This window comes from Lynx rufus, unplaced genomic scaffold (assembly GCF_022079265.1).
Source record: "Lynx rufus isolate CCGP_SWC_20201006 ecotype Redwood Valley unplaced genomic scaffold, mLynRuf1.p SCAF_2, whole genome shotgun sequence".
Taxonomy (NCBI): domain Eukaryota; kingdom Metazoa; phylum Chordata; class Mammalia; order Carnivora; family Felidae; genus Lynx; species Lynx rufus.
In genome coordinates, this window is record NW_025814834.1 from 55,073,674 (window position 1) to 55,094,297 (window position 20,624).

General features: G+C 39.1%; 1 protein-coding gene across 5 annotated transcripts in view; it reads left to right on the forward strand.

Moving 5' to 3' along the window:
* Positions 1-20,624, forward strand: part of TTN (titin) — a 273,279-nt gene that overhangs the window by 84,146 nt on the left and 168,509 nt on the right. For 2 of the 5 annotated variants that reach the window (XM_047083326.1, XM_047083327.1), the window contains 28 exons: positions 320-601; positions 868-1,146; positions 1,265-1,546; positions 1,693-1,971; positions 2,068-2,355; positions 2,547-2,825; positions 2,920-3,198; positions 3,302-3,580; positions 3,721-4,008; positions 4,149-4,436; positions 5,966-6,247; positions 6,862-7,140; positions 8,606-8,887; positions 9,004-9,282; positions 9,707-9,994; positions 10,337-10,615; positions 10,728-11,006; positions 11,091-11,369; positions 11,951-12,238; positions 12,368-12,655; positions 13,128-13,418; positions 15,891-16,178; positions 16,778-16,870; positions 16,992-17,277; positions 17,813-17,996; positions 18,436-18,525; positions 18,622-18,889; positions 18,999-19,259. The exons of the other annotated variants lie outside the window; for them this stretch is intronic. In XM_047083326.1, the coding sequence (XP_046939282.1) occupies positions 320-601; positions 868-1,146; positions 1,265-1,546; positions 1,693-1,971; positions 2,068-2,355; positions 2,547-2,825; positions 2,920-3,198; positions 3,302-3,580; positions 3,721-4,008; positions 4,149-4,436; positions 5,966-6,247; positions 6,862-7,140; positions 8,606-8,887; positions 9,004-9,282; positions 9,707-9,994; positions 10,337-10,615; positions 10,728-11,006; positions 11,091-11,369; positions 11,951-12,238; positions 12,368-12,655; positions 13,128-13,418; positions 15,891-16,178; positions 16,778-16,870; positions 16,992-17,277; positions 17,813-17,996; positions 18,436-18,525; positions 18,622-18,889; positions 18,999-19,259 (7,407 nt within the window). The remainder of the gene's footprint in view (positions 1-319; positions 602-867; positions 1,147-1,264; positions 1,547-1,692; positions 1,972-2,067; positions 2,356-2,546; positions 2,826-2,919; positions 3,199-3,301; positions 3,581-3,720; positions 4,009-4,148; positions 4,437-5,965; positions 6,248-6,861; positions 7,141-8,605; positions 8,888-9,003; positions 9,283-9,706; positions 9,995-10,336; positions 10,616-10,727; positions 11,007-11,090; positions 11,370-11,950; positions 12,239-12,367; positions 12,656-13,127; positions 13,419-15,890; positions 16,179-16,777; positions 16,871-16,991; positions 17,278-17,812; positions 17,997-18,435; positions 18,526-18,621; positions 18,890-18,998; positions 19,260-20,624) is intronic. 5 annotated transcript variants of the gene reach the window in all.

The window sequence follows — 20,624 nt, forward strand, 5'->3', positions numbered from 1 at the left end:
TGAAATTTGTTAAATATTGTTTCAACTGTCCATTCTCATTTTTTGTACTTTTCTGTCATATGCATTCTGATTTATCATTACTAAATTTTGATCAAATACCTCTATAATACATTAACTTATATGTTTCAGTTTATATATCAAACTACAAAAATAAACTTAACAATTAAACCCTCTATTAAAAGCTTATTTTATAGAAAAGATAACGTTACCATAAAATTATCAGGAAGTATATTCTTCGTAAACCAGTGACCAGTTTAAATATGTGTTTGTGGGATCTTCAACTACAAACATAAGCTATTTTTTTCCTTTGATTTACTAGAACCTCCCAAGTTTGTTAAGAAACTAGAAGCTTCAAAAATTGCAAAGCAGGGAGAACCCATCCAACTGGAATGTAAAATAAGTGGTTCCCCAGAAATCAAAGTTTTGTGGTTCCGAAACGACAGTGAACTTCATGAAAGTTGGAAATACAACATGTCATTCGTTAATTCTGTGGCATTGCTTACCATCAATGAAGCCAGCACTGAGGACAGTGGGGACTATATCTGTGAGGCCCATAATGGTGTTGGAGATGCCAGCTGCAGCACAGCCCTGACTGTTAAAGGTTAGACACACTAAGCATCTTTCTTTTCCTCTGATTTGATTCTTTCTCAACAATGTTACCAGCTCCAAACTAAAAAGGCTCATTAAGAGGATTTGCTTGTAATTCTTAAACTAGTTTTTACGAATTATTATTTCTGGTGTTTGTTAGCGTAAATGTCATATGGTCACACCAATCCCTCTTAATGATTCTGGATTCTAAAATATTTTTTTGCTTTTTAGCTAGCAAATATTCTCATCATTTAACTTCTTTTTTTTTTCTTCTGGTAGCACCTCCCGTTTTCACTCAGAAGCCTTCTCCAGTAGGAGCTCTTAAAGGTTCTGATGTTATCTTGCAATGTGAAATTTCGGGAACCCCCCCATTTGAAGTGGTGTGGGTTAAAGATCGAAAGCAAGTTCGAAGCAGCAAGAAATTTAAAGTCACTTCAAAAAATTTTGATACAAGTCTTCATATCCTTAATCTTGAAGCCTCCGATGTAGGAGAATATCACTGCAAAGCTACTAATGAGGTGGGAAGCGACACATGTGTTTGCACTGTCAAGTTCAAAGGTTTGTATACATGGGCACAAAAACATATGCCTCTTCCTTTCATCTTTTCTTGCTCAACTAATAATTTATGTGGCTGTGAGTCTCTTTATTTTCTCTAACCACAAATTTCTTTCATTAGAACCCCCACGGTTTGTGAAAAAGCTAAGCGACACCTCAACCCTTATTGGGGATCCTGTTGAGTTACGGGCTGTAGTGGAAGGCTTCCAGCCAATTTCTGTTGTCTGGCTGAAAGATAAAGGTGAAGTCATCAGAGAGAGTGAAAACACTAGGATTTCATTCATTGATAATGTTGCAACCCTCCAACTTGGGAGCCCGGAAGCATCTAATTCTGGAAAATATGTGTGCCAAATCAAAAATGAAGCTGGAATGAGAGAATGTTCAGCAGTCTTGACTGTACTAGGTTAGTAACGAAGTAAAACCTGAGAAAAAAATCAAATTGGCCCATGATCATCATCTGCAAATAGTACTCTTACCCCATAATATATTGATCACACTCTTAGTTTGGAAGGTGACTTTATTTTCAATGCATTATACTTCTTCTTTTAGAACCAGCCAGAATCCTAGAGAAGCCGGAACCCATGACTGTCACTACTGGAAATCCTTTTGCTTTAGAGTGTGTAGTGACTGGAACCCCCGAACTTTCAGTCAAGTGGTTCAAAGATGGGAGAGAATTATCTGCAGACAGCAAACATCACATTACATTCATCAACAAAGTGGCTTCAGTTAAAATCCCTTGTGCAGAGATGAGCGACAAGGGGTTATATAGCTTTGAAGTGAAAAACAGCGTTGGTAAAAGTAGCTGTTCTGTGTCTGTCCACGTTTCTGGTGAGTGGTAGGAGGTTCTCATGAGTATATAATTTTTCCTAGAAAAACAAAAAAAGAAAGCTTCTCTTATCAAAGGAAAACTACTCTTCACCCTAGATCGCGTTGTGCCTCCTTCCTTCATCCGCAAGCTGAAAGACACGAATGCCATCCTGGGAGCCTCCGCGGTTTTGGAATGTCGAGTCTCCGGTTCAGCCCCGATTTCAGTTGGCTGGTTTCAAGATGGCAATGAGATCGTTAGTGGGCCTAAATGCCAGTCCAGCTTTTCAGAAAATGTCTGTACTTTGAATCTGAGCTTATTGGAGCCCACCGACACAGGAACATACACGTGTGTGGCCGCCAACGTGGCGGGTTCTGACGAATGTTCTGCCGTCCTGACCGTGCAAGGTCAGTGTGCAAGGATCGGGCTGCAGCTTCTCTAACGTCTTTATTCTGAGGGACTTAGTGCCTGCCTTGCATTGCAATTTCTTTATCTTCTCTTCATGCTTAGTGTTAGTTCCCTTTTCTTCAAGTAGCAGAAGCACATCTCACCTGGATTTCTTTTCTTTCTTGCTCTCCCCCTCCCTTGGGGTATCCAGAACCACCGTCTTTTGAACAAATCCCTGACTCTGTGGAAGTTCTACCTGGAATAAGCCTCATATTCAGCTGTGTCATTAGAGGCACCCCTCCGTTCAAGGTCAAATGGTTCAAAGGCAGCAGGGAACTGGTGTCAGGGGAGTCATGCACCATCTCTCTGGAAGATTTTGTGACAGAACTGGAGTTGTTGGAGGTGGAGCCATTGCAGAGCGGAGACTATTCTTGCCTTGTTACTAATGATGCTGGCAGTGCCTCCTGTACCGCACATCTTTTTGTGAAAGGTCGGCTCTTTGCTCCCACTTGCGTATCTTTTCAATTTTCTTCCAAGTCTTCATTTAAAGATGCCAATTTTACCCTCATGTTTTCTCTGTATAGAACCAGCCACCTTTGTGAAAAGATTGGCTGATTTCAGCGTGGAGACAGGAAGCCCCATAGTTCTCGAGGCCACATACACTGGCACACCTCCCATCTCAGTGAGCTGGATGAAGAATGAGTTCCCTCTTTCACAGTCTCAGAATTGCAGTATTACCACAACAGAAAAATCTACCATCCTGGAAATTGTTGACAGCACTGTAGAGGATTACGCACAATACAGTTGCCTGATAGAAAATGAGGCTGGTCAAGATATCTGTGAAGCTCTGGTGTCTGTCTTAGGTGTGTTAACAAGTTATCTCTCTTTCATTGCTATCTTTTCTTTCTTTTAAAGCATCCTCTTTATGTTAGCATGACTGATTGATTATCATCCTTTGTACCCTAGAACCACCTTATTTCATTGAACCTCTGGAACATGTGGAAGCAGCCATCGGAGAACCCGTAACTTTACAATGTAAAGTGGATGGAACCCCAGAAATTAGAATTTCTTGGTATAAAGAACACACAAAGCTACGATCAGCTCCTGCGTATAAAATGCAATTTAAAAATAACGTTGCCTCTTTAGTAATCAACAAAGTGGATCACAGTGACGTAGGAGAGTATACGTGCAAGGCAGAAAACAGTGTGGGGGCCATCGCTTCTTCAGCTGTGCTTGTTATCAAAGGTGATGATGCTTTTGTTTAACGAGTCTTACTGTGTGCTGACAGACCCATTTTCTTAAAAACATCAAAATTTTAATGGGTTGAAATATGTTGTGGTTGTTTTCTCTCTTGTGAATAAGGATTATCTGTAACTTCTTTACAGAGCGCAAACTTCCACCTTCCTTTGCAAGAAAACTGAAGGATGTTCATGAGACGCTTGGCTTCCCAGTTGCATTTGAATGTCGCATCAATGGCTCAGAACCTCTTCAAGTGTCTTGGTACAAGGATGGGGTGCTTTTGAAAGATGATTCTAATTTGCAAACATCTTTTGTTCATAACGTAGCAACTCTTCAGATTTTGCAAACTGACCAGAGCCACGTTGGTCAGTACAATTGCTCAGCTTCTAATCCTCTTGGAACTGCTTCATCCAGTGCCAAGCTCATTCTTGCAGGTGAGTAGTTAATCACCTTACTCTCTTTCTTACCAAGCAGCTTCGCTGCTGTTGGCCACTGGGCTAGTGCCACTTAGTTCCTGCTCTGTGTCTGGGAGCATGAAAACTGAGGTCACCATGTTGGTCTTCATCCTTTTCAGAGCATGAAGTGCCTCCTTTCTTTGACCTAAAGCCTGTATCAGTAGATCTTGCTCTTGGAGAAAGTGGTTCTTTTAAATGTCATGTAACTGGAACTGCACCCATCAAAATCACTTGGGCCAAAGATAACCGAGAGATTCGCCCCGGAGGCAACTACAAGATGACTTTGGTCGAAAATACTGCCACTCTGACAGTTCTCAAAGTAAGCAAAGGTGATGCTGGGCAGTATACCTGCTACGCAAGCAACGTCGCTGGAAAAGACTCTTGTTCTGCTCATCTGGGTGTACAAGGTACTTGTCCCAAAAAAGTAGCAACATCTCTTACATTTTCAATATCTTGAAATATAGGAGGAAGGGTGTGCTTGAAAGTTATGTTTAGGACCATGGTCTAGTAATTAGAAGAGACCAGATGGATCCAGAGCCTATCAAGTGGGGTCAAGCTTTAAAATTTTTTATTAAAAAATTATAAAACCAGTAAAACGTGGACTGAAAATCCATTTTCAAAGGCTAAAATAGAGACGAGGGAAATAGTGAACAAAAGTGTTTGGCAGAATTGCAAGAAGATCCAATTTTTGAAAGAAATCAGTTTGGGTGGGGGAAAGAAAGGAAGTTATCTCAAATGACTTATCTTCCACAGTAGTTTGTAAATTAATGGATTTAGTTTCTCTAGAGGGTAGCGGATCCCAAACAATCAAGCCCTTCCAGAAGAGTGAGCTTGTGTCAACCTCTTTTCCTCCACTATACCCACTTAAATAATAGTGGAAGTCCGAGGGCTGGGGAGAACATCAATGTTCAACATTGTAGAAGGCAACCATTTCTGTCTGTAGCAAGTGCATGGCTGCTATTGTCAGAAATTAAATAGTTAATGAGCTGCCGATTTAACCCATTAGAGAAATTTTTAAGGGTTTTTGTGGTGATACTTTATAGATATCTTGAAATTAAAATAGCATTGCATTTACCAGCCCATTTGCTCTATGGCATATTCCTAATCATTTTTATCTCCCTGAGCTTGAATTTTTTCCTTCAGTTAATGAAGAAAGCATTGCTCTCCCTACCTCATATGGGAAATTACGAGGGTTGAAGAAATATCTATCTAAGGTGTATAAGAGAAATTGGCATAAATATTAAGAAAACTCACCCAATTTTGTTGTTTTGATTCCTCATGGTACATATCTGATATCTTTGCAACCATAGGAGTTAGGCCTCTGCTGACTTACATACAGGAGAGTGGTCAAACTCTCTTATTTCTTCCCGGTGAACCTCATAGGGCCTCCAGCAACAGATGCACCCTCTTCCTCTGATCTTGCAGTAAAGATATGATTTTGGGGGCACCTGGGTGGCTCCGTCAGTTTAGCATCTAACTCTTGATTTCAGCTCAGATCATGATCTCACGGGTCCATGAAATTGAGCCCCGCATTGGGCTCTGTGCTGACAGTGCAGAGCCTGCTGGGGATTCTCTGTCCCTCTCTCTTTCTGCCCCTATCCCACTCAAAATAAATGTTGTTTGAAAAGATTTGATTCTTTGGTTGGGAGGAGGACCACACAATATGGATCGATGTATTTTCCTCCTTCCTTTTGCAATAATATTTAATGTAGGTGCTTACTGAAATAAATGCATGTTAGTTTTAGAAATTTCTGCTTAGATTTAATCATTGCTAACTACTAATTATTAGCTATTCTTCCCTGAATGGCCTCAAATAATTTGTTTTCCAGAGTTAAAGACCTCTCCATCTGACAAAGAGTTTCCTTTTTTCTCTTCATCTTGAGTTACACATGTCTTTTCCATCCCTTACCTTGTGTTTTCTCTCTTCGTTCCATAGAACCACCCAGGTTCATTAAGAAGCTAGAACCATCAAGAATTGTGAAACGGGATGAATCCACAAGATATGAATGTAAAATAGGAGGGTCTCCAGAAATCAAGGTGTTATGGTACAAAGACGAGACTGAAATTCAAGAGAGCAGTAAATTCAGAATGTCATTCATTGACTCGGTGGCAGTGTTGGAAATGCACAACCTCAGTGTTGAAGACAGTGGAGACTACACGTGTGAAGCCCGCAATGCAGCGGGCAGTGCAAGCAGCAGCACTTCCTTAAAAGTGAAAGGTCAGACCTTACTCTTCCTTCGCAGTTTTCACACTGGACTCCTCTCCAGCAGTCCTCTCAGTTCCCTGTTTGATTCTCTAGCAGTATCTTAAATTTTTATTTATTTTATTTTTTTTATTAATATATATAGTTTATTGTCAAATTGGCTTCCATACAACACCCGGTGCTCATCCCAACAGGTGCCCTCCTCAATACCCATCACCCACCCTGCCCTCCCTCCCACCCCCATCAACCCTCAGTTTGTTCTCAGTATTTAAGAATCTCTTATGGTTTGCCTCCCTCCCTCTCTGTAACTTCCCCCCCGCCCCCCCGCTTCACCTTCCACCTGGTCTTCTGTTAAGTTTCTCAGGATCCACATATGAGTGAAAACATATGGTATCTCTTTCTCTGCCTGACTTATTCCACTTAGCATAATACTCTCCAGTTCCATCCACGTTGCTACAAATGGCCAGATTTCATTCTTTCATCTTATATGTTTAAAGGGTGCAATTGAAAATTAAAAGTGGTATTGTCTGTCTTGATAATAGAAAACAGATTCCTACTTGAAACTAGATACTTACAGAACACATCCAAATATTCCTTTTTTCTCTAACCTAATTACCTTTCAATTGTAGAACCACCCATTTTCCGCAAAAAACCTCATCCTATTGAGACACTGAAAGGAGCTGATGTTCATCTTGAATGTGAGCTACAGGGTACGCCCCCATTCCAAGTTTCTTGGCATAAGGATAAGAGAGAACTGAGGAGCGGCAAGAAGTACAAGATAATGACTGAGAACTTCCTAACAAGTATTCACATCCTGAACGTCGACACTGCAGACATGGGGGAATACCAGTGCAGAGCCACCAACGATGTGGGCAGTGACTCTTGTGTTGGTTCTATCACTCTGAAAGGTTAGAGTGGCTTCATTTTTTTCTGTCTGCTCTTTCCCTTCCCATTTTTTTCCCCTCTAATTGTAATACTCTTTTGGCTTCTTAGTGATGCCCTGTCCTTTTATCGCTAGCTCTGTCTTCCACTTTTCCTTTTTTATTTTTCCAAATCCTTTTTTATGTTTAGTGTGCATCCCATTTCCAAATCCTACCAACTACCATTTTAGACCATTCTTCCTGTGGATTTCATTGAACTTAGAATCCTGGAGAGGACAAGATGTTTGACTCTTTCAGCTTAATGTAAATTCTAGCATATCCCTGCTCTCACTCACCAAAAATACCTCTTATTTAAGAAATGGAAACAACATATTATCACTAGTGTAATTCCTAGCATTGCATGACTTAAGTACTACTAGACCCATACGTTCTATTTTTTTTTTTCCAAAAGGTTTTATTTTTAAGTAATCTCTATACTCGATATGGGGCTCGAACTCACAACCCCGAGATCAAGAGTCATAAGCTCCACTGACTGAGTCAGTCAGGCACCTCTGGAACATTTTTGTATGAACATCATCCTTTTTTTCCTAAATATAATTTATTGTCATGTTAGTTAACATACAGTGTATACCGTGTGCTCTTGGTTTCAGGTGTAGATTCCCATGATTCATCACTTACAACACTCAGTGCTCATCCCAAGAAATGCCCTTCTCAATATCCATCACCCATCTTCCCCTCCCCACTGTATCCCTCTTCAACCCTCAGTTTGTTCTCTGTATTTAAAAGTCTTTTATGATTTGCCTCCCTCTGTTTTTGAAACTATTTTTACCCTTCCCTTCCCCCATCGTCTTCTGTTAAGTTTGTCAAATTCCACATATGAGTGAAAACATATGATATCTGTCTTTCTCTGACTGACTTATTTCACTTAGCATAATACCCTCCAGTTCCATCCACGTTGCTGCAAATGGTAGGATTTCATTCTTTCTCATTGCCAAGTAGTATTCCATTGTATATATAAACCACATCTTCTTTATTTGTCAGTTGATGGACATTTAGGCTCTTTCCATAATTTGGCTATTGTTGAAAGTGCTGCTATAAACATTGGGGTACATGTGCCCCTATGAATCAGCTGTCTGTATCCATTGGGTAAATTCCTAGTAGTGCTATTGCTGGGTTGTAGGGTAGTTCCATTTTTAATTTTTTGAGGTACCTCCACACTGTTTTCCAGAGCAGTTGCCCTGGTTTGCATTGCCACCAACAGTGCAGGAGGGTTCCCCTTTCTCCACATCCTCATCAGCCTCTGTTGTCTCCTGAGTTGTTCATTTTAGCCACTCTGACTGGTGTGAGGTGGTATCTCAGTGTGGTTTTGATTTGTACTGCCCTGATGATGAGTGATGTTGAGAATCTTTGCATGTGTCTGTTGGCCATCTGAATGTCTCCTTTGGAAAAGTTAGACCTATGCATTTTAAATGACATGCCTCTTTGCTTTCAGCACCACCAAGATTCGTGAAGAAGCTCAGTGATGTTTCTACCATCGTTGGTGAAGAAGTTCAGCTGCAGACTACTATCGAAGGCGCTGAGCCAATTTCAGTGGTGTGGTTCAAAGATAAAGGAGAAATTGTTAGAGAAAGTGACAACATATGGGTTTCTTATTCAGAAAACGTTGCAACCCTACAGTTTGCAAGAGCAGAAACAGCCAATGCTGGGAAGTACACCTGTCAGATCAAAAACGATGCTGGAATGCAAGAGTGCTTTGCCACACTCTCTGTTCTCGGTTAGTACAAATAGAACATTGTCATGAATACAAAACACAGCCTTACTGGTATCCATGTTTTCTGTAGTTTTTCAGCTTGATTTTAAAATCTGAGTGTAATCTGTATCTCATTCCAGAACCTGCAGCAATTGTGGAAAAGCCGGAATCCATAAGAGTTACCACAGGAGATACCTGTACCTTGGAGTGCACGGTCACTGGCACGCCTGAACTCAGTACTAAGTGGTTTAAGGATGGAAAACAACTGACAAGTGACAGCAAATACAAAATAAGCTTCTTCAACAAAGTATCTGGCCTTAAGATCATTAATGTGGCACCTAGTGACAGTGGCGTATACAGTTTCGAGGTGCAAAACCCCGTTGGCAAAGACAGCTGTACAGCCTCAGTTCAAGTTTCAGGTTGGTTGGTTAGCCTTTTGCTAAGACCGTGAGTCTTACATCTTCTCCATCAGCAAAATCAGAAGTAACGTACCCATAGAGTTAGAAGAAAACCACATGGAGAAATTTCCACAATTCAGAGTGATTAGAGTTAAACTGAATCCCTGGAGAAGGACAAAGTTTGTCTTTAACTATCACTTATGATGGAATAATTCACCACACAACAGTTCACAGTGATGAGAGACCAAGATCCTTAACACATCAATCAGTACATCTCACATTGATTCGTGAGGCTTTTGACTGTGTGAACCCATAGGGAACTCTTTGATACCTTCGCAAAAAAGCCAAGTGGATCTAGGGATATTCCATCAAAAATACAATAATTCTCTTTTCAAATCATGTTCTAACTGATGTCCCTTGTTCGTTTGATTTTTACCACATTCAGACCGAATTGTTCCTCCTGCATTCACGAGAAAATTGAAAGAGACGAATGGTCTGTCTGGTTCCTCAGTTGTAATGGAGTGCAAAGTCTATGGATCACCTCCGATCTCTGTGTCCTGGTTCCATGAAGGAAATGAGATCAGCAGTGGAAGGAAATACCAGTCCACCCTGACAGATAACACTTGTGCTTTAACTGTGAACATGCTGGAAGAATCAGATGCTGGCAACTACACATGTGTAGCTACTAATGTGGCTGGTTCTGACGAATGCAGTGCTCCTTTGACTGTGAGAGGTCAGTTAAAAAGACAGCAAAACAGGGGCACCTGGGTGGCTCAGTTGGTTAAGTGTCTAACCCTTGATCTCAGCTCACATCATGATTTTGCAGTTTGTGAGTTCTAGCCCCACGTTGGGCTCTGCACTGACAGCGTGAAGCCTGCTGGGGATTCTCTCTTTTTCCCCCCTTCTCTCTCTGCCCCTCCCCCACTCATGCTTTCTCTCTCAAAATAAATAAATTTTAAAAATACAGCCAAATAGAGCTGTATTTCATAGTTTGTTAAATTTAGTAAGTATTTTTATCATCAAAGTGGAAAAATATTAAATTGTTTTTGGTATGTGTTTGTGTGTGTTTGTGTAGAACCACCATCTTTTGTTCAGAAACCTGAGGCCATGGATGTTTTAACTGGAGCCAACGTAACTTTCACAAGCATCGTAAAAGGAACACCTCCTTTCAGTGTCAGCTGGTTCAAGGGTAGCACTGAACTAGTACCAGGGGACAGATGTAATGTGTCTCTGGAGGATTCAGTTGCCGAACTGGAGCTGTTTGATGTAGATACAACACAAAGTGGAGAATACACCTGCATAGTTAGTAATGAAGCTGGCAGAACTTCTTGTACAACTCATCTCTATGTAAAAGGTTTGTTGGGCTGCTATTTTGCATTTTTACAATTAGCATACACAAAGTAACAGTTAGGTCTATATCTGAATGTATACGGGTTGATTTCATATCGTCGATCTGTTTTCTATAGCCCCAGCCAAATTTGTGAAGAGGCTCAATGATTACAGCATAGAGAAAGGAAAACCCCTGATACTAGAGGGCACGTATACTGGAACTCCTCCTATTTCCGTTACATGGAAGAAAAATGGCATAAACATAACTCCTTCTCAGAGGTGTCATATAACCACAACCGAAAAGTCTGCAATCCTGGAAATCCCAAGTAGCATGGTAGAGGACGCAGGACAATACAATTGCTACATCGAAAATGCTTCTGGAAAAGATTCCTGTTCCGCACAAATACTGATACTAGGTTTGTTATCCCACATTCATATCTTCATATATAAATAATCATCTGGCATGTCTCTTGATGACTATTTATCTCTCCTGCCTGCAGAACCACCATATTTTGTCAAGCAGTTGGAGCCTGTTAAGGTGACCGTTGGAGATTCTGCCTCTTTACAATGCCAAGTTGCTGGGACCCCTGAAATTGGGGTGTCTTGGTACAAAGGAGATACAAAATTAAGACCTACTACCACCTACAAAATGCATTTTAGGAACAACGTTGCTACACTGGTTTTCAACCAGGTTGACAGTAGTGACAGTGGAGAATATATCTGCAGAGCTGAAAACAGTGTGGGAGAAGTTTCTTCATCAACTTTCCTTACTGTTCAAGGTGATTGCAATATTTTAGAAGTGAATGAATTTGTGTTGCTTTTGAATAAGATTTAAAATACCTGGTGAAGGACTTCCTTCTGCCCAATGCAAAATGTTCCGCTTGAGAAATTATATCTACAGTTAGTGGCTTACCTTTGTCTATAGGTGGGAGTGAGAAGAGGCCTAAGTGTTTGGTTGGAAGGATCATGGAATCAATTGTCTCTATAATTAAATCTTTAAGAAAAATGAGTGGCCATATTTTTAAAATTTCACCTCATGAGTATCCCATTCAATAGGCAACAAAGCAGTCCTAACAATAGGAGAATCTGCTGTGTGCCTGGAGATGTACCTTAAGCCAATCAATTTCCCCTCAGGCTTACATATTTTTGTGCCTAGTATGCATTAGGGTGACCACAGAGTGAAAATTCTGCTCCGAAGGTTTATATGTTGTTCTTTGCGTCCAAGTTGATTCAAGAGCTGTTAATACCTCTTGATATTTTTGTAGACATACTATTATCTATATAACAATAATTGTGAAAAGAGTATTTGGCAAATTAAAAACATCCAGAAGTGTTCATTATTTTAATTCTGTTCCTACAGAGCAAAAACTTCCACCATCATTTTCTCGGCAATTGCGAGATGTCCAAGAAACAGTTGGACTTCCAGTTGTTTTTGAATGTACCATACATGGATCAGAACCTATCTCAGTGTCTTGGTATAAAGATGGCAAGCCGTTGAAAGATGGCCCAAATGTACAAACATCATTTTTAGATAATGTAGCCACTCTGAATATTTTTAAAACAGATCGGAGCCTTGCAGGCCAGTATTCTTGCACAGCTACAAATCCTATTGGGTCAGCTTCTTCCAGTGCCAGACTCATTCTCACAGGTTTGTGGATTCTTTGACTTCTTTCTATTTCTATAAATAAAATTTCTGTAATCAAAATTAAGGAGAAAACATCACAGTTTCTGTCAAGTGGAGTGGCTATAAAACCTTGCCTTTCTGCTCTGCTTTTAGAGGGGAAGAACCCACCCTTCTTTGACATTCCCGTCGCCCCTGTGGATGCTGTGGTCGGGGAAAGTGCGGACTTTGAGTGCCACGTGACTGGGACACAACCAATAAAAGTCACCTGGGCCAAAGATAACAGAGAGATACGCAGTGGCGGAAACTACCAGATTAGTTACCTGGAAAACAGCGCCCACCTGACAATCCTGAAAGTGGACAAGGGAGACTCCGGGCAGTATACCTGCTATGCTGTGAATGAAGTGGGAAAGGACTCCTGCACGGCTCAACTTAATATAAAAGGTATCATTTATTTCTCATGTGGTCCAACAAAAACATAATCATTTTCTGTTCTTTCCTAACAGTGCAGTTTCTATTAGGGCAGTGAAATTTAGGACAGTTTTAAACAGATGGCATAAAAATGTTTAAGAAGAAATGTTTCTCTAGAGAACAAGTGATATTTCTAAATTCATATTTTTCTAAAACTGTATACATCCTACATAACCCTAAGACCACCCTCCTCTTTTTATTTTTTACAATTATGTGGTTCTGGAGACGGTTGTAAGTTATTTTCATCATCTATCCCATAAATGAGAGAACAGTTTAGAATAAGTTTGTGGAGGGGGCTGAAATTTTAGGAACATACACTGATTTGGTGTATTTAGTTGGTCAGCATTAACTTTTAACGTAAAATATGACTCCTTTTTCCTGAAAAGCCTCATATCGATAACCTGCTCCTGGCTTCCATTTCATATATCATTGCAATTTCTTACAGAGCGGCTCATTCCACCAAGTTTCACTAAAAAACTCTCAGAGACAGTTGAAGAAACAGAAGGGAATTCTTTCAAGCTTGAGGGCCGTGTTGCTGGCTCCCAGCCTATAATGGTTGCATGGTACAAGAATAATATAGAGATACATCCAACTTCTAACTGTGAAATTACATTCAAGAACAACATACTCCTGCTGCATGTCAAGAAGGCGGGCATGGGTGATGCTGGTTTGTACACATGCAAAGTGTCGAATGATGCAGGCTCTGCTCTGTGTACATCTTCAATTGTCATCAAAGGTTAGTTATCCTTGTACCCCCAAGCCTCTTGTGTTCTTCTTTATTGCCCATTAGATATTCCTGTGCATTTCTTCTGACATATGCATTTCTTCTTTACATCTGTTGACCAAGTAAGTTATAACAGATATATGTACAGTTGACCCTTAACAAATGGAGGTTACGAGCCCTGACAAATCCCTGTATAACTTTCGACTTCTCCAAAACTTTACTAATAGGGGACTGTTGACTGGAAGCCTTACCGATAACATCAACAGTTGATTAACATAATTTTATGTTATGTATTATATGTTATATTCTTACAGTACAGTAAGCTAGAGAAGAGAAAAAAATCTGCTGGTAAGGAGACTCACGCCATTCAAACCCATGTTGTTCAAAGGCCAACTATAAATATACATTATGTAATTGGCACACCATAATTCCACATATATTTACTTAAAATATATTACTACTTGTAATTTACATGGCCAGCAAAGTAGGTGTCCTATACTCAAGGGACTAAAATCTTAGCTTGTATATCATATCCCACAATTCTCTCCAGCAGCTAGAATTAATTCCAAGTCTACTTGGAAATTCATGTGCAAGTGGTATATGGATTTTTATGAAGCATATTTGTTTCAAAAACTTCTTAAATTTTCATCATTGAAAATTGCATTAGCTTTGCTCATTTCTAGTTATATCACACTCTAAAACATTCTCTTTTCCATTGCTAAAGGATTATTGTTTGACATATATTGCCCAAAGCTTTTAGCCTGTAAATGAATATTAATCCCAGACAAAAGAGTAAAATTTGCTTGAAAAGGAAAAAAAAAAAGATGACTTAAAAGATGCTGCATATCATTATGGAAGATGTACTTAAATATACAGTCATAGCTTGAGGCAAAGAAATAGAGTGTATCATTTAAGGAGGTCTTTTTTATCTGATCCTCTGACCATAATGGCTTCATCCAGACGAGTCTGATGTAGAATCATCAAAATCACTTTACAAGCCAACTTCCTAGAGTAGCTGGGAGTTTGATTACCAGCTCTGATGACATAGCATGCCATTTCAGGGTACGTGCACAAGTAATAGGTTAATATCACTAATAGGGTAATATTGAGTTGTCTTAACTTAAAATATACTCATTGAACAGAACTTAAGTGCATTTAGTTTTAAAATATGTTTAATAAAACAAAAAAAATGTATCCTTAGCAGTGTCTTATATTTATGATTTGCATCCCTGGTGGTTATTAAGTAGATAAGTACTTTCTATAGAATTCAGAGGCTATTTCCTTGTAGAAATACAAAATTTTTTACGTAGATGTCAGAAGTTTTAATCATTACAATCATGAATATTGCCTTATTTTAATATTTCTCAGAATCACTGAATAAAATCATTATATAACACTGAGTTGGACATGGCCTTCCTATCACGTTACTTGTGTATTCTTCATTGGTTTTCAGTTGACTGAGCTTCAGCTGCTGTTTCCTTTGGGCAAAGACTGGATTTTAAATGCTACTATGGCTGCATTTAACAACTAAAGATGAAAGTCACAGATAATCACGTATTACAATATGGGCTCATGGATTACTAAAATGTTGGCTTTCCTTCCCAGAGGACAGCAAGAACTGCTCCTCTAGATGAGGAGAATTCCCCAGTAGGCCCTTAGTCTTTAGGGTTTGGCAAAAATGCAGATATATGCAGGTTGGAGAGAATCAATTGTGTGCTATATGGCACAGAAGTTTATAGGAACTGCCAGTTGCAATGTTTGCAGTGCTTAATCAGGACACAGATGCTTACATGATTTATGAGCAGCACGGCATCTACTCTTTGCTTATTTTTAAACCTTTGTCTTTAAAAAAAATCTAACAAATGTAGCTATTGCCTTCAGAGAGTAATCAACCTTGATTCAGTTCTTGGTTCAGTTCTACTACCACAACCAGTATTGCCTGTTAGAGACAAAACTTATCTCTTTTCTGAAATTCAATTTTTTTTGGCTTTTATGTTCCTTTTATGTTTAAAAATAGTCCCTGGGATGCCTGGGTGGCTCAGTTGTATAAGCATCTTACTCTTGATTTTGGCTCTGGTCATGATCTCATGGTTTGTGAGTTCGAGCCCTGCATCAGGCTCTGCACTAAAAGGGTGGAGCCTGCTTGGGATTCTCTTTCTCCCTCTCTCTGCCCCTCCCCTCCCTCTCAAAAATATATAAATAAACATTTTTTTTAAAATATCTTTTCGGGGCGCCTGGGTGGCGCAGTCGGTTAAGCGTCCGACTTCAGCCAGGTCACGATCTCGCGGTCCAGGAGTTCGAGCCCCGCGTCAGGCTCTGGGCTGATGGCTCAGAGCCTGGAGCCTGTTTCCGATTCTGTGTCTCCCTCTCTCTCTGCCCCTCCCCCGTTCATGCTCTGTCTCTCTCTGTCCCAAAAATAAATAAACGTTGAAAAAAAAAATTAAAAAAAAAATAAAATAAAATAAAATATCTTTTCAATTCCAGAACCTAAGAAAGCGCCTGTGTTTGATCAGCACCTTACTCCAGTAACAGCAAGTGAGGGAGAATTTGTGCAGCTCAGTTGCCATGTTCGTGGATCAGAGCCGATCAGGATCCAGTGGCTGAAGGCTGGAAGGGAAATAAAGCCTTCAGACAGATGCAGCTTCAGCTTTGCTAATGGCACCGCAGTACTGGAACTTAAGGACGTGACTAAAGCAGATTCAGGAGATTATGTGTGTAAAGCTTCAAATGTGGCTGGAAGCGACACTTCAAAATCAAAAGTGACCATTAAAGGTACAGATACCTCCGAAGTATTATTCAGACCAAGTCAATGACTGGTCACATTTATTTTCTTATCACAACTTAAATAAGAATGGAATCCAGTTTTTAGAAACATCAGTTCTTGCTCACTTGCAGTTATAGCCCCCTTATTATGACTGAAGTATTAGAGAATTCAATGAAAATGATTTCAACACAAATTGTCTGAAATTACCCCAGTTCACCATCCTCTTTCTTGTACCTTTTTTACTGTGTATCCAAGAATGTATAATTAAGTTCCAAAAATTATGCTATAATAATGTAACATGAAGTAGTCTGATGTCATAGTCCTGGAGGAAATCTATATAATAAAGCCAAGCATAGAAATATAAAATTTGATACTGATATTATAATTGTCATTCAACCTGTATGTGAGAGCTATAGCTAGTTATACTAGTTATAAATGCTTATAAAATTGCTGTATCTCCCATAACCCACTCTTATACTCTCATTAGAGTCCTAGAGTGAATGATATCTTTGACATGGCCAAATTCCTAAAGCTTATTTTACAATGGAATCATCTATTCCAATTTTAATGTAATTGTAATAACAAAACATGTAAATATGTCTTTCAGACAAACCAGCCGCAGTCCCTGTGGCTAAGAAAGCAGCAGTAGATGGGAAACTCTTCTTCGTGTCAGAACCTCAGAGTATCAGAGTTGTAGAAAGTAAGTACTTCGTGAAAAGTGCATCGTTGTCTACCCTGTACATTTTGCCACCAATTTAAATCTGCAAGAACGGATTTGGGAAAATTAAGGTCTTTATTCATTTGCTTTCATTCTTCCTTAGAAACCACTGCAACATTCATTGCAAAAGTTGGAGGTGATCCAATTCCAAATGTTAAATGGACAAAAGGGAAATGGAGACAACTGAACCAAGGGGGTCGCATTTTTATCCACCAGAAAGGCGATGAAGCAAAGTTGGAGATTAGAGACACCACAAAAACGGATTCTGGATTGTATAGATGTGTCGCATTTAATAAACATGGTGAAATTGAAAGTAATGTTAACCTACAGGTGGATGAAAGGAAGAAACAAGAGAAGATTGAAGGAGATCTTAGAGCAATGCTGAAAAAGTAAGTTCAATTAAAAAAAAACAAACATGCACAGTAAATTTCCATTCACAAAAGAGATCTCTCAAGAGGTATGGACCATTCCCTCCAAGATTCAGATCATGTAAGAACATAAGCACACAGACATTCTCACAAAAACATATAAGCAAACATCCAGTATTTGGGCATAAGTTAGTGGCTCATTAAGATCAATTTCTGAATGATCATGAGAAAGTTCTGAGAATGAAGTGAAGTTTTATTAAAATTTTGAACAAAGGAAATGGTCTACAGAGAAGTGTGTATGCATCTAGATATGACATTTTTATTTCTATGTATTATTTCTCATGTTCTGAATTGTTTTCTAGAGCCAAAGTCAGATGTTTAACCGACTGAGCCACCCAGGTGCCCCTGAAAGACTAATATTTCTTGAATAAAGGACATAGCACTATGTCTTTGTGAAGGGGAAAAGAACCTTACTGACATTTATAATCTTTAAATGATAGTCAATTCAAAATAAGTAGAAGACAGGTGATTTATGTGTATTTCTGATTTCATTTAGGACTCCAATCTTAAAGAAAGGACCTGGAGAAGAAGAGGAAATCGATATCATGGAACTTCTCAAAAATGTTGATCCTAAAGAATATGAAAAATATGCCCGGATGTATGGAATCACTGACTTCCGGGGTCTTCTTCAAGCATTTGAAATACTAAAGCAAAGTCAAGAAGAAGAGACCCATAGATTGGTATGCTCTTTTGTATATAGCATCATCTTAAAAATTTATATTTGGGGGGCGCCTGGGTGACTCAGTCGTTTGAGCTTCCGACTTCGGCTCAGGTCATGATCTCGGGGTTGACGAGTTTGAGCCCCGCATGGGGCTCTGTGCTGACAGCTCAGAGCCTGGAGCCTGCTTGGGATTCTGTGTGTGTATGTGTGTCTCTCTCTGCCCCTCCCCCACTCATGCTCTGTCTCTCTCTGTCTCAAAAATAAACATTAAAAAATACAGATTTAAAAAATTATATTTGAAACATCTAATATATCCCCTTTGAATTTCCAGAGCCCTACAACTGTATAAGATCACTTAGTATAACCTAAACAGCATCAAGAGTGGAAGCTGAGTAGAATCATGTATCCTCGAATTCACATTTTTTCCATATGTAATACTTAAACTTTTTCCTCCTCAGGAAATTGAGGAAATAGAGAAGTCAGAGAAGGATGAAAAGGAATTTGAGGAACTTGTATCATTTATTCAGCAAAGGCTGTCACAGACAGAGGTAAAATGAGTTATGATGATAACACAGTGAACAGGTTATTATTCAGGATTATAAGGAAAGGAGTGACTAACATGTGTCAATTCTTTATTCTCCTAGCCTGTCACTCTGATCAAGGATATTGAGAATCAGACAGTTTTGAAAGATGATGATGCTGTGTTTGAAATTGACATTAAGATTAATTATCCAGAGATCAAGCTTTCATGGTACAAAGGGACTGAAAAACTGGAACCCAGTGATAAATTTGAAATAAGTATTGATGGTGATCGACATACACTCAGAGTCAAAAACTGTCAACTTAAAGATCAGGGCAATTATAGACTGGTGTGTGGTCCACACATCGCTAGTGCTAAACTAACTGTAATTGGTAAGTAAAAATCATCGTATTAAAAAAAAAAAAACTTGTGAGATTAATTCACTATCGAGCACATCTGCATGTGGTATTGAACAAAATGTTTTTTGTATCACTCCAACAGAGCCTGCTTGGGAGCGGCATCTTCAGGATGTTACTTTGAAAGAAGGCCAGACGTGCACCATGACATGCCAGTTTTCTGTGCCAAACGTAAAATCTGAATGGTTCAGAAATGGCAGAATCCTTAAACCCCAAGGTAGACATAAGACAGAAGTGGAACACAAAGTGCATAAACTGACCATTGCTGACGTGCGAGCAGAAGACCAGGGCAAGTACACCTGCAAATATGAAGACCTTGAAACTTCAGCAGAGCTCAGAATTGAAGGTGGGTGAAAGACTATGGCTGGACTCTTTCAGCACAGGTCATTGGCAGCCGTATGGGACCCCTGATGCTTGCTGTCACCCTGCCATTGCGCATATTCCAAAGTGCTTGTGTTCTCATTTCCCAACACGTACTCGCAGCATTCACTCACATCTCAAAATTCACATGAAACCAAAAGGGAAATAGTCACACAAATGCCAATTCCTTTGCGTAGTTTTGGATCAAAGGCGGATACTAGTCTAAACTAAGACATGACTTTCTAACAGTTATTTAAATTTTAAATAATTCTGCAAAATTCAACAAGTCTTTATAATTTTACCAGTTTCCATAATTCTCACATCTGTGATTCTTATTCTAAGAAAGAAATCACAGACATGACCAGATTTCATAGCTGTATCTAAAAGATCTTGGCTATGAGTTGATGTTTTGTTTATAGAAATTAATTTGAATCTACCTATTAGATAAAATTAACATATGGGGTGTGTGATTAGCAGCTATTTTTCAAAAATAATTATTTCATGTGAGGATTATATTCCAATCTTCTAAATCTCTGAAATAAAGTGAAATCTGAGGATTTAGGAGCAGCAGTATTCATTTCCCAATCCTTTGACTGTATGCACTATCCGAAGACACTCTGGGGTTCTATTGAGCAACATTTTGGCTATAATGGTAGCATCTACTTCCAGTTGATGCCCACTCATAGTTGTTGAAATACAACTATATGACTTTTCAATTTATCTGACTTGCTTTAAATGGGTATTAATGCCTGGTTGTATTTTAAAGCTCAAAAAATTTTCTTATTTTCAATTTAAAGGATCCAGTTGAAACCACTTATCATTTTTTAAATAATTGCATTCTTATATGATCCCTCAAAAAAAAAAAAGAAAAGAAAAGCTCACCAGAGTACTTATGATGTCGAAGATGTTCTTGATACTGTTATACATTGAATTCCAGACTTCCAAATAAAATTTTGCAGAAGGACCGCCTACTCCAGCCCATTCTCCTACTAACCATGCCTGCAATTCCCATGGATTGACTCCTTTGTGTATGTCCACAGGTGCTTACAAGCAGGTTCCAGAATCTGATAAATGAATCTTGTGAAATTTTAAAGTCCAGACTTCCTACTGAGTTTACATTATTTCACAAGGAAAGTTATAACATAGTAGATAATAAACAATTCTAGGTCCTGAATAGCAAGATTATTTTTACAGAAGATAGAATTTCAAAGGAGAATAAGTTACAGAGTAAAGTTAAGTTTATGTTCCCTTTATTTTGAACCCAAATTTCACTAACATTTTAAAGTTTAATTTGACTTTTGGGTTATAAGCACCTTTGACTGTTGCCTTTGTGCAAATATTTTAAGGACTC